The 13,908-nt window shown below is 43.7% G+C and overlaps 1 protein-coding gene across 3 annotated transcripts in view; it reads right to left on the reverse strand.

Annotated features, from left to right (window-relative positions):
• The window catches only part of golga7bb (golgin A7 family, member Bb), a 79,373-nt gene that overhangs the window by 39,434 nt on the left and 26,031 nt on the right, over positions 1-13,908 (reverse strand). For all 3 annotated transcript variants that reach the window (XM_077236415.1, XM_077236414.1, XM_077236413.1), the window contains 2 exons: positions 11,865-11,990; positions 3,185-3,337 (listed from right to left, as the gene is read on the reverse strand). In XM_077236415.1, coding sequence (XP_077092530.1) covers positions 3,185-3,337; positions 11,865-11,990 — 279 coding nt within the window. The remainder of the gene's footprint in view (positions 1-3,184; positions 3,338-11,864; positions 11,991-13,908) is intronic.

The following is a 13,908-nucleotide window of genomic DNA, read 5'->3' on the forward strand; positions in this document are numbered from 1 at the left end:
ACAGAGCGGGGAAGGAGAATGCCAATGCGGATGCATTGAGCCGATTGCCACTTCCAGACACCCCTGTGTCCACTCATCTGCCTCCTGAAACTGTTTTCCTGCTTGAAAAATGGAGTGACTCACCAGTGATTGCGAAGCAGATCATAGCTTGGGCAGAAAGGGACAAGGTCTTGTCAAAAGTCAAAAGATTTGTGCTACAGGGTTGGCCATCCATTGTTGCGGACGCGGAGTTGAAATCTTTTGAGAAATGGAAAAATGAGCTCTCAGTTCAGGAGTGTTGCATCTTATGGGGTTCAAGAGTGGTGGTGCCTCTGCCAGGGCGAGCCAGAGTCTTACAGGAGGTCCACATAGCCCATCCTGGGGTTTCACGCATGAAGAGTTTAGCGAGGGCCTATGTCTGGTCGCCAAATATGGATCAAGATATCGAAAACAAGGTCCAACGCTGCAGGGACCCACTCGTTTCTCTTCAGCCCTGGGAGTGGCCTAACAGGCCTTGGTCCAGGTTGCACTTGGATTTTGCGGGTCCTTTCATGGGGCGTATGTTTTTGGTCATAGTGGATGCTCGCACCAAATGGCTTGAAGCACACAATTTGGAAAATATTACAGCTGCCGTGACAATTGACACACTGCGCCAAGTGTTTTCAATACACGGACTGCCGGATGTAGTTGTAACTGATAATGGACCGACCTTTACAGGAGAGCTGTTTCAAGAATTTTTCAAGAGGAATAGAATTAGACGCATTCGTACAGCACCTTTCCATCCGTTATCGAATGGGCTGGCCGAGAGAGCGGTGCAGACGTTGAAAACCAGTTTAAAGAAGATGTCAGGGGCAAATGTTGAAACTAACCTCTCTCGTTTCCTGTTCCAATATCGGATTACTCCGCAGACTACTACAGGCCTGGTGCCCGCAGATATGTTGATGTGTCGGAAACCGAAGTCTCACCTAGATTTGCTGCATCCTGATGTTGGGGAGAAAGTGAGAATCCAGCAAGAGAAGCAGAAAGCTCGGCATGACAAGCATGCAAGAGAACGGAGCTTCGGGGAAGGCGAGACAGTCTTTGCCAGGAATTTCGCCAGAGGTCAGCGCTGGTTGCCGGGAGCCATTGTGAAAAAAAGTGGTCCCCGCTCATGTGTAGTGAGGCTGTCAGATGGACGTGATGTCCGTCGTCATCAGGATCATGTGAGGAGCTGTCATGTGGAGGATCAGCAGGAGTGTGAGGATCAAGTGGAAAGGGCTGAAAAAACGAGAGAACTCTGAACTAACAGCTGTCTCTGTGCCTCAGGGGGCACTTGTGCCTCCAGGAAGTGTACCAACCGTCCCTGAGGAAACTTCAAAGACTTTAAGGAGATCAGGACGCCAAAAGAAGGCACCTAATAGGCTTAATCTTTAGGTCATAGTAGGGTTAATTGTTAAATAGCCTGTATGGGGATATTGAAAAAAAAGAGACGTTCTGATTGGGCTTTTAAGGGTTGGTAACGTAGATTCTTAGGGGGGAGATGTTATGATAATGGGTTATGGTACCTTTAAGGAAGTTTCTAGTAAATGTTATGCTGTCCCTTTAAGAGAGTCGTTGTGTTTTGCGGGAAGTGAGAAGTGACTGTATGCTGTCGCGTTTGGTTATGCCAACGAGAATGACAGAGTAAAGTTATACAGTTCTGTTAAGCACGTCTGGCCTCCATTTATTACAAATATCATAAAGTTGTTTATGCTCAAACAGCAACATTACACACTAACTAAAGTTATACAAGTGAAATCATAATCAACCACCCCTTTAAATTGAATTTCAAATTGTCAGTATACTCTTATACACACACACACACACACACACACACACACACACACACACGTTTTATATATATATATATATATATATATACACATGTGTGTGCATATATAATGAAAAAACCTTTTGCTGTAATATTTTAGTTGAAACTATGATATATTTTTCATGATTCTTTGATGAATAGTGTCACTTTTGATTAATTTCATGCATCCTTATTAATTTAAAAGTATTAATTTATCTTTTTTAAAATCTTAAAATGACAGGAACAAATTACATTTTAAAACATTAAAATAGAAATCATTTTAAATGTAATTTTAATTTTTACAACATAAGTGTTTTGTTGAGCATATGATACTACTTTCAAAAACATAATAAAAAAGTAATTATTACAAATGTTTAACCGATATACACACCCATTATTAAACTTTATTATTGTTTTAAGTTGACTTTACAGTAAAAATATGAAATGTATTAACATTTCCAACTAGTGTTCCACAGGTTGAAATCTGCTGCTTTTGTACATAATGAAAGGTCATTCTGTGATTTACTGTCTCGAGCCTAGACGTGTGACAGTGCAGCACGCTCTAAATATTTTTCTCCACTGCCCTGACTTGTGTGTGCAATCACTCGTCTTTGATGAGGAAGATGCTATCATGCTAGCCCGGGGCATGAGGGAACTCATCCGTGTCCACTCATGTGTGGCCTCCTGTCAGCTGGAGCAACAAACAAAACTGCTCATCATGGGTGGGTGCAGTTTATCAGAGTTCGCCATTAAGGTGGGCATTTTTATAGGCTGGAGTTTAGAAATAACTCTGAAAAAGCCTGATGTGACCTCAGAGTTACATAATGCCGGTTAGGCATGAACGACTTCACTTTTCAAACATGTTAAAGCATGAAGATGAATATAGTATTAGAGAGAGAAAGAGAGATAGCAGGGACTTTACATCCGCTCTATCTCAGTGCAGGTGATGCACACCTGTGTGGAGAAATTAGCTGCCCTTTGGAAGTACGCAGCACTGAATGTCATGTTATGATTCGGTCAGGTTTGCCCATTGGTGGACAGGTGCTTGCCACAATGGAACTATTGTCTAAGTAGGGCATAACCACACATAGCATACCTTATCTCGACTTTGTTTAACTGCTATTCAAAGAAAGTGATTTCCATCTGCCACATGCGAACGTGTGTGGTCAGATTAAATGGGCCGGCACATCAAAAATGTTCAAACTTTCTAATGTTTTGTTTCTTTGTGAATCCTTGGGTGACCAGGCCTGAATGCTATTCTTTGATCTTCAAAGGCGTCCATGGGTTGGAGTTGTTCTTAATCTTACATCTCAGAATTGGCATCTTGATAAATGTTGAGTGTATTGTAAATGAAACAGGAGAAGACTATCTCGATACCTTTTCATAGCGCGTCTCCATGCACAGGAAGATGATGTAGGCCGTAGCACAAGCCAGGCAGCCTTCCAGGTAGGACTGACCCCCAATCTTTTCAGCCTCTGCATAGTAGCAGTTGAGGGTCTTCATCGTTACTTCAAACAGGCTCCTCTCGATCTGTGCACAACAGTCAGTTCAAACCAATGAGGTTTTCATGGATGAAAAACTATTATTATTAACTATTAGTATAAAAAACTATTAGAAAAAAATTATTCCCAGGGAATGGATTAACTGATAAAATGCATTAAATAAAAAATAAATAAAAAGGTTTTGTAAAAATTAAGGTCGGTAAGAAGCCTCCAAGGCTACATGTTCACCAAGGATACATTTAGTAAATATGGTAATATTGTTAACCATAATGACAATTTAAAATAACTGTTTTCTATTTTAATTAATTGTAAAAATGTAATTTATTCATATTGAAGACCAACAATTTACTGTTTAATGTTATTTTTTAGTATAATTTGTCTTTATTAATTTTCATAATAATTTCATAATGTATTTTGTGTAGTCAGAATGTTTGTACATGTGTGCTGAGCAGAGAGCTTGGAGAGTTATATATTTTGCTTAGAGGTATGTGTGCAATGCAACGTTCACTGAGCAGGGAAGTTCCAATGATTATGATACTTCAAATGTGTACAGTTGGCATGTTCTTGACAAGGAAAGGAATGTTTCAACTGATGCAAATGTACCACTAATGTATGCACAGAGGGATAGTGGATAGTACCATGTGTAAGCATGAGGTATACATTCCATTTTAAACATAAGCAACATGTTTTTCTACCTTACAAGGAAGTTGAAAGTCGCTCAGTGGTGTATATAAGCTCAATCCTTACTGTATCACCCCAGAGAAACATAAAGGCATGAGGGGGTGAGAGGAAGGAGAAACTGAGATCACCTCGCCTGTAGCCTTATTCTTCTATGCCTGTTTCTCTCGTTTCTCTCGTATGTCTGATACATACATGTATAAAAATAATAAATAATAAATCTCTTGGCAAAAGTAACTGGTGTAGCTTCCGTGATTCAACAATAATGGGGAAAAGCATGATTTTCAAATCTACAATATGATGGAAAAGGTGAATTTTCAGCATCATTACTACAGTCTTTACTTTTTATTCTAAAAAGTAAAGTAAAACATTTCAGAATTATTTGAAATAGAACATTTTGTAACAATTTAAGTCTTTACTTTCACTTTTAATCAATTTAATGCATCCATACTGAATAAAAATGTATACAAAAAAACGTCTCGGTTACGTATGTAACCCTAGTTCCCTGATAGGGAACGAGACGCTGCGTCAAACGCTGCGGGAACGCCCCTGCGTTGTGCGTCATGAAGCACGTATGGAATCAGCCCAATGGAGAGATGAAACGTCATAGGCGGGTGACGTCATCGACCAGGAAACTATAAAGCACCCCAAAAACACAAGCGCATTAGCTTCTGATAGGCTTGAAGGAAGCGCTAACGGGAGTGCCGGGAGTATGACGGAGCGACGCAGCGTCTCGTTCCCTATCAGGGAACTAGGGTTACATACGTAACCGAGACGTTCCCTTTCAAGGGAACTTCGAGCTGCGTCAAACGCTGCGGGAACGCGAATACCCACGTCGCCATAGGACCAAATGACCGTCATGTGAGACTAGCGCACAGAGGACGAGAGCACCTGTGCCCCAGGGGTAGAGCTTAAGTCTAGGTCATAGAACTTAATAAAAGTATGCGGTGAAGACCATCCAGCCGCATCACAAACATCACTCAGGGAAACCCCCGACAAAAGAGCTTTAGAAGCAGCCATACTCCTGGTAGAGTGAGCTCGGACAACCAAAGGTGAAGGCTGGCCAGCCGACTCATAAGCAAGTGAGATAGCCTCAACCACCCACTTGCTCATTCTCTGTTTAGACGCCGGACACCCTTTCCTGGGTGGCCCGAAACATACAAAAAGTTGTTCTGATTTCCTCCACAGGGCAGCTCTGTGGACATAAGCGTCTAATGCCCTAACAGGGCAGAGTGAATTAAGTTTCTCCTGGTCCGATGACATAAATGGAGGAGGACAGAAAGCCTGCAGAACCGTAGGTCTAACAATATTAGTAGGAACCTTAGGAACGTAACCTGGCCTAGGATGCAGAAAAGCTTTAACCATGCCAGGTGCAAATTCCAGGCACGAGGGTGAAACCGACAGAGCCTGCAAATCTCCGATTCTTTTTAGTGAAGAGATAGCAAGCAAAAAGATAGTCTTAAAAGTGAGAAACTTCTCGGGAACTTCTTCGATAGGTTCAAAAGGAGCTAGGGAAAGACCTTCTAATACAATGGCCAGATCCCAAGTCGGCACCCTCGTACGAACTGCTGGCCTCAGCCTCAAAGTGCCACGGAGGAAACGAGTTATAAGCGGGTGTCTCCCAAGAAAAACTCCACTGAAAGGGACGTGGTAAGCAGCTAGTGCCGCCACATACACCTTTAGTGTGGAGGGGGATAACCCTGTGGAGAAGCGCTCCTGCAGGAATTCCAGCACTGCACCCACTGGGCAGTTAACTGGGTCCTGCAGGTGTTCTCCACACCAAGAAGTGAAAAGTTTCCACTTCAAGGCATAAAGCTTCCTCGTGGATGGAGCTCTGGAGTTAAGAATGGTCTCAACAACCTCGGTTGAGAGACCGGAGTCTATGAGCTGGGCCCCCTCAGAGGCCAAGCCCACAGTTTCCACAATTCTGGGCGGGGGTGAAGTATCGTGCCCCCCGCCTGGGAGAGTAGATCCCTCCTGACCGGGAGCTCCAAAGGAGAACCGTCCAGGAGAGAAATCAGGTCCGCAAACCATACTCGGGCCGGCCAGAACGGGGCTACTAGTAGTAGACTGACCCCGTCCCGGCGGACCCTCTCCAGAACTCCTGGTAACAGAGCAATCGGGGGAAAGGCGTACAGACGTGACCTCGGCCACGGCTGCACCATAGCATCCAACCCCAGGGGGGCTGGAAGAGTGATGGAGAACCACCGATGACAATGAGTGGTCTCCTTGGAAGCGAATAGGTCCACCTCGGCGCGACCGAAACTCAACCAAAGGAGCTCCACCACCTCGGGGTGGAGTCTCCATTCCCCTGGCCTCGGCCCCTTGCCTCGACAGGGAGTCTGCTACCACATTCAAATACCCAGGGAGATACATTGCTCTCAGAGATAGTAGCTTCCCTTGGGACCACAGGAGGATCTGACGGGCCAACTTGTAAAGCCGGCGAGACCGCAGGCCCCCCTGATGATTTATATAAGAGACCACCGACGTGTTGTCTGATTGAACTAACACATGATGGCCTCTCAGGTCTGTTAGGAAGTGTTTCAGAGCCTGAAAAACAGCCAACATCTCTAGACAATTTATGTGCCACGAAAGATGATGATCCTGCCACAGACCTTGGGCTGGGCGACCACTCATGACCGCCCCCCACCCTGTGAGGGAAGCATCCGTCGTTAGCGTTATGCGACGACAAAGAGCCCCCAGCACAGGACCTTTGGATAGGAACCAAGTTTCTCTCCACATGACCAGAGCACGAAGGCAGCGCCGCGTGACTTTGAACGTGCGGAGCGGATTTCCCCTCGGGGAGAATCCCTTGGTCCTGAGCCACCACTCATGTACAACAGGCCGCAAGGTATAACGTTGGACGCTGCTGCCATCAGACCCAACAGTCTCTGAAACTGCTTGACAGTGAGTAGCTGGCCTAGCTTCACTTGTTTCACAGCTGAGAGAATCGAAGCGATGCGGGTCGGAGAGAGTCGCGCCCGCATCGATACCGAATCCCAAACGACACCCAGAAAAGTGGTCTTCTGGGAAGGAGATAATACACTTTTCTTTGCGTTCAGCCTCAACCCCAACTTTCTGATATGAGCGAGGACGACATCTCAATGCCGAACCGCCATCTGCTCGGTCTGAGCTAAAATCAGCCAATCGTCGATGTAATTGAGAATACGAATGCCCTGAAGCCTCAGAGGCACTAGTGCTGCATCCATGCATTTCGTGAAAGTGCGGGGAGATAAAGCTAGGCCAAACGGAAGAACCCTGTACTGGTACGCCTCGCCCCCGAAGGCGAACCTCAGGAACTTCCTGTGTTGTGGAAGGATGGACACATGGAAGTATGCGTCCTTCAGATCTATCGTGACAAACCAGTCCTCGGACCTGACTTGAGACACGATCTGCTTGATAGTGAGCATCTTGAATTTTAGCTTCCCTACCGAGCGATTCAATATGCGCAGGTCTAAAATTGGACGCAACCCCCCATCCTTCTTTGGAACGATGAAATATCGGCTGTAATAACCTGACTCCAAACTGGGAGGAGGAACCCGTTCTATAGCCTCTTTTTGAAGGAGCGTTTTCACCTCTTGTTCCAATACCAGAGCCTGCTCGGGGCCCACCACTGTGTGCAGAACCCCTCTGAATTTTGGTGGACGACACCTGAACTGGATAGCATAACCCTTTTCTACTGTCTGCAGGACCCAATGAGATATTTTTGGAAGGCTTTTCCACTCTGCCAGAAATTCTACTAAGGGTACCAGCCTCTCGAGACTGGCCTCTGGTGTAACTTGAGCAGCAGACGCAGCGCCCTGTAACGGCGCACCGACAGGGAACAACTGGTCTGACCGCTCTGAGACCCTCCTCAGAGGGAGCGAGCGTCCCTCGGGAAAGCGCTCGCTGGGATCGTCTGTGCCCCGGCATAAAGGCGGGGTTGGCAGAACGAGCCCCTGAGGGCACCGAGGAGGAATGGGCACCGTAAAAAGAGGTGAACACCTTTCCGCCTCGGTGGGGACCACCCTCAGCATCCTGAACGGCTTGGCGTCAGGACTTCTTCTTAGCCGAAGCCTTCTTAGCCAATATAACTGTCCTCAGATCAGTTCTACTGGGAGAAGGCTTCGGCTGAGAGTGTCGCGGCTGAGCCCACTGTCCAGCAGGGGGAGCACGAGACGCGACACTCTGCCTCTGCTGCGCTCTATGTGATGAGCTCGAAGACGGCCGGGGCTGCTCCCGCCCAGCAGCCCCAGGGACATGAACTTTAAGGGAAAGAAACTTTTTAAAAGCTGCAGTTTGTTTCTTTTCTTCTTGGAATTTATCGATAACTGAATTCACAGCATCACCAAACAACCCCATGGGAGAAAGAGGAGCATCTAAAAGAAAAGCTTTTTCTCTCTCTTTAATATTAGTCTGATTTAACCACAAATGTCTTTCTGCGGCCACCAGAGCTGCCATAGAACGACCCATTAATTTGGCCGATTCTCTGGTGGCACGCAGGGATAAATCAGCAGCCTGACGCAGTTCGCGAACTACGTCAGTACTGACCTCCTCACTCTCACTCATGTCCCTTAGCAGATCAGCCTGGTATGCCTGCAAGATTGACATAGTATGCAGACATGACGCAGCCTGACCTGCTGCCGAATATGCTTTACCCACCAAAGCCGAAGTGTTTCTTAAAGGCTTGGTGGGTAATGCCGGTGCCTTAAAAGATGATGCTGCTTCGGGGGAGAGATGGCTCGCAAGCGTCTCTTCCACACGAGGCAAAGCACCATAACCATGAGCCTTGGCTCCCATAATATTAGCGTATGCTGAAGTCTGGGGACTAAACACTCTATATGACACCGGTTTTCTCCATGATTTCGACACCTCGGTGTGGAGATCATGGAAAAACGGCAGGCACCGGCGTGGAGGCTGCACACGTGACGGCAAAAATCTCTCATCCAACTTTGATTTAGAAACAGACTCCTGTCTAGTCACTGGCCATTCAATATTAAGTTTTTCAACAGCTCTTGTTAACACCTCCATAAGCTCATCACTCTCAGGAGTGTGGGGTGGCGAATCCTCCACATCTCCCTCAACACTAACAACATCAAGTTCCTCAGAACTGGATAGCTGCAGCATTGGTGCCTCAGCCCGAGCGGAAGAAACCGCAGCGCGTGCTTCCGAACCCGGGACTGAGGCACTGGATCTCACAGGTGAAGGGAGAGATAAGGCAGAGCCCGTCTCAAACCCCGCTGTGAGATCCATCTGCGATCCCCACGATAAGCGCCGCCGCTCTGCCTCGGCAGAAGCGGGACCCGAACCGCGGGGAGCGCGCACCGAACCGCTCTCCTCAAAGAGCGATCGGCGGGAGCGGAGCGTCCTTAACGGCAAACGCTCGCAATGCTCACAGTCTGCTCTGGGCATGCTGAACTCCCAAACAAACAACACAAAGATCATGTGTATCCCCGCTCGTTAAATAACGCGAGCAGGGAGGAACACACTTTCTAAACTGCTGTTCGTCCGCCATAATCTCTCAATATATATATATATAGGGATAAATTGTTTGTGTGGTGCAGGGTATGTAAGACAGACAATATCACACAGGGACAGATTCACATGTAGCGCGACTGAAAGCACAGAAGCTAATGCGCTTGTGTTTTTGGGGTGCTTTATAGTTTCCTGGTCGATGACGTCACCCGCCTATGACGTTTCATCTCTCCATTGGGCTGATTCCATACGTGCTTCATGACGCACAACGCAGGGGCGTTCCCGCAGCGTTTGACGCAGCTCGAAGTTCCCTTGAAAGGGAAATCTTATTGACCCCAAACTTTTGAATGGTGGTATAAAATTGGGCAAATTGCTGAAGTGCTTTTGATGTGTAAACTTGGATCGACTTGCGTCAATACAGTTTATCCATCTCTATGACGTCAGAAATTTTCCAAAGTTCAGAAGGAGCAATCTTTACAGCTTAGTGTCAGTAAACAAGGGATGGCATTTTGAGTATGATAAATTACAATATGTTTACTTACTTTGATCTTTTCATTTCAAAAGATCAAGGAAAGTTTGATTTGTCATTGTATGATCCCTTTAAAGGGATAGTTCACCCAAAAATGAAAATTCTGTCAGTATTTACTCACCCTCATGTTGTTCCAACCCCGTAAGACCTTAGTTCATCTTCGGAACACGAATTAAGATATTTTTGATGAAATCTGAGAGCTGGATCACTCCTCCATACTTGTCCATAGGCTTCTTGAGGGGTTGAAACTTGCCGGCCTCGAAAAGTTATTAAAGACATCATTAAAATAGTCCAAGTGACTACAGTGGCTCAATATGAAAGGGTTAGTTCACCCAAAAATGAAAATGATGTCATTAATGACTCACCTTCAGCTCGCTCCAAGCCCGTAAGACATCCTTTCATCTTCAGAACACAGTTTAAGATATTTTAGATTTAGTCCGAGAGCTTTCTGTCCCTCCATTGAAAATGTATGAACGGTATACTGTCCTTGTCCAGAAAGGAAATAAAGACATCATCAAAGTAGTCCATGTGACATCAGTGGGTTAGTTAGAATGTTTTGAAGCATCGGAAATACATTTTGGTCCAAAAATAACCAAAACTACGACTTTCTTCAGCATTGTATTGTCTTCCGGTTCTGTTGGGGATCCGCGTTCACGAGTCCGCAGTGACGCTGATGACGTAAGACGCTGCTGACGTGTATCTGGTGCGTCCGTGTATTCGGGTTCAAATAAATATGGCTGGGCAAAAAAATGCAAGTCTTCCTCTGTGTGGAAATCCTTAGACATGTTTGTGAAGATTGTTTTGTTTCCAGCGTGCGTCTCCCTCAGACTGTAAACGAAGCTCGGGCGCACCAGACACAGGTCAACAGCGTCTTACGTCAGCAGCGTCACTGAACGCGGATCCCCAACAGAACCGGAAGACAATACAATGCTGAATAAAGTCGTAGTTTTTGTTGTTTTTGGACCAAAATGTAGATGCTTCAAAACATTCTAACTAACCCACTGATGTCACATGGACTACTTTGATGATGTCTTCATTTCCTTTCTGAAGAAGGACAGTATACCGTCCATCCATTTTCAATGGAGGGACAGAAAGCTCTCCGACTAAATCTAAAATATCTTAAACTGTGTTCTGAAGATGAACGGAGGTCTTACGGGCTTGGAGTGACATGAGGTTGAGTCATTAATGACATCATTTTCATTTTTGGGTGAACTAACCCTTTAAGTTTATCAAGCGATGAGAATACTTTTTGTGTGCAAAAAACAAACATAAATAACGACTTTATTTCATCTATTAATTTCCTTCTCTTTGGGCCTCTAGTCAGTTTATACTAGTGTAATTGCGTAGAGCTACTTCACACGTAGGCTCACTATTGGCCGACGCTGTCATGTGGGTGATGCGTGTGACGTACAACAACAGATCATACGCTGTTAAACTAGTAACCTGACTCGAGGCCCAGAGAGAAGGAAATGAATAGTTGAAATAAAGTCGTTATTTTTGTTTTTTTGCGCACAAAAAGTGTTCTCGTCGTTTGATAAACTCAAGATTGAGCCACTGTAGTCACTTAGATAATTTTAACAATGTCTTTAATAACTTTTCGAGGCCGGCAAGTTCAATCCCTCAAGAAGCCTATGGACTAGTATGGAGGAGTGATCCATCTCTTAGATTTCATCAAAAATATCTTAATTCGTGTTCCGAAGATGAACGATGGTCTTACGGGGTTGGAACAACATGAGGGTGAGTAAATACTGACCAAATTTTCATTTTTGGGAGAACTATACCTTTAAGATCGATTCAATTCAAAAGTTTTAAGAAAAAAGCAATAACTCATGGGATGTGCGCTAAAGGACAGTAACGCATCAGATGTCGCCCCAAACCCTCATTTGAAACTTACCCTGCTGTCCAGCTCTGCGGGAAATTTGGTCTGGAATTTGCAGATGGTGCTGTCACTGTAGTCTCTCTGAATGAAGACCTTGGTGGCCAGAGACGCACTGTGACGCAGCTCCTGGAGGTTGTGAAACTACAAAGAGACACAAAATAGACAGTGGTCTCATAGGCGGCACTCTTAAGCTCGCATCTGAAACTTAAAATGACAAATGGTGCAGTCACAAGGCCATTGATATAACTAGAGTCTTTTGTGTATCGTTTTATAAATTTTCCATGTAAATTTTTACTTGCACGGTTAAATAATTTTACATGTGGATAAGAATGTCAGATTTGACAATAAAAATTGAGAGGGTCGGGACAGTGTGGCATTGTGTCAATTAATTTAATGATTTATGTTTTCTATCTCTTCCAAGACACACAGAAAACCTACAGTATAAAATGATAGGGCCTGGACCTTCATCAAGAGTCCCAGTCTATCATGAAAAACGGACAGGGGTCTCTGAAGCAATAATATTTTAAAATATTAAGGAACGTGTATGCATGTTTATAAAAGTGGGGCCAGAAAGAAGACAGAGCATCACTCAAAGGAGGCAGAGAAACATTCAATGAGTTGTTTTAGGACTTTAAGTGTAAAACCCATCTTCACCAGCTCTGGAAACATCATAAATTTAGAGAGCCAAGAGAGAGAATGAAACCAAGGCGCAAATTCAGCTCTAATGACCATTTGCTGTGTGCTCTTTCTCCTGATTCTCTAATTGACAATACAGTCAGACAGACATATTCCAGAACTCAGTCCATCTGTAGTGGCTGGAGGCAAATATGTTTCAGAAATTTCATTTTCAAATAAAAACTATGAATAAAGAACATACTTTCTTCAGGTTTTACTGCAGTTCATGAAGCTTTCTGTCAGCAAGCAATGCATCAGTTTCTTTCTTTCTTTCTTTCGAGACATTGTTTCCTCCTTATAAATAAATCCATATTTTAACAGATCAAGATGTAAGACAAGGCTCAGAGCTTTATTTTCAGCAAAAAATAATTCGCCTTACAGTTGCGGTCTCATTAGTATAATTGCTGAAAGCTTTGATGCCAAAAATATGTCTATTGTTAATGCTCTATTGCAACCATAGTAAAGTTATCCTACTCTGTAGGGCAAGTGCTGAAACGAATTATAAAGGTTAAACGGTCCTTTACAGGGGTAAATTATGACTTCATGGACAAAATACATACAGTATTTGTGTGCATTCACCGAAAATAGTGTACAAATATTATGGAAAACCACTTCATATTAAAAAGATCATTTTTTTTTTTTACATTGTTTCACCCAGAAAGCAGTAAGATTAAATAAAAAAAAGGGACTGTTGTTTAAAAATCTGACATTTCATCAGTAGGCTACATCTTAATCAGGGGGCTGTGAGTCACTAATGGGCTTAAAAAAGTCTGTCATTAGTGTAAACCAAAAAACAAAACAGCTCTAACAAAGATTAATCTATAATACTACAGAGTTATTTTACAGTTTGGCCTCATTATTACATTTCGGTTGAATAATACAGTTAGAAATTACTTTATTTGCAACTTAGCTTGAAATCAATGTATTTTTTTCTTATGTTTTACTTACTGTTCACTTGCCTTTAATAAAGTTTGAACTTTATTATTTAGTAGGGCTGGACGATTTTGGCTAAAATCATAATCGCGATTAATCGAACAAGTTACCTCGATTACGATTATTGAACGATTATTTAAAAAAAATCTTTCTCATGTGTCACTGGCAAGGCTTATACTGTAAATATGTTCACGGTTATTTTTTTGAATGAAAGAATGCATAATCCTATCTTTGTGATTCTAAAATAAGGAAACACACAGATAGCTTTTAATGCTTAATTATTAAATATTTCAAACAATTGAATCAAACAAAGCATACAATGCTTGAAATAGAAACGTCTAATAAAAAAGTAATTAAGTTTTAATGTAAAAAGAAAGTTTCCTCAAAATGTAGAAAATAGTTATTTTTGTAAACAAAATAAATTATTGTAAATATTGCCATCTTAAAAGTA

The sequence above is a fragment of the Siphateles boraxobius genome, unplaced genomic scaffold (genome assembly GCF_051911475.1).
Source record: "Siphateles boraxobius isolate OS27281-9 unplaced genomic scaffold, OSU_SipBor_1 20, whole genome shotgun sequence".
In the NCBI taxonomy this organism is placed as follows: domain Eukaryota; kingdom Metazoa; phylum Chordata; class Actinopteri; order Cypriniformes; family Leuciscidae; genus Siphateles; species Siphateles boraxobius.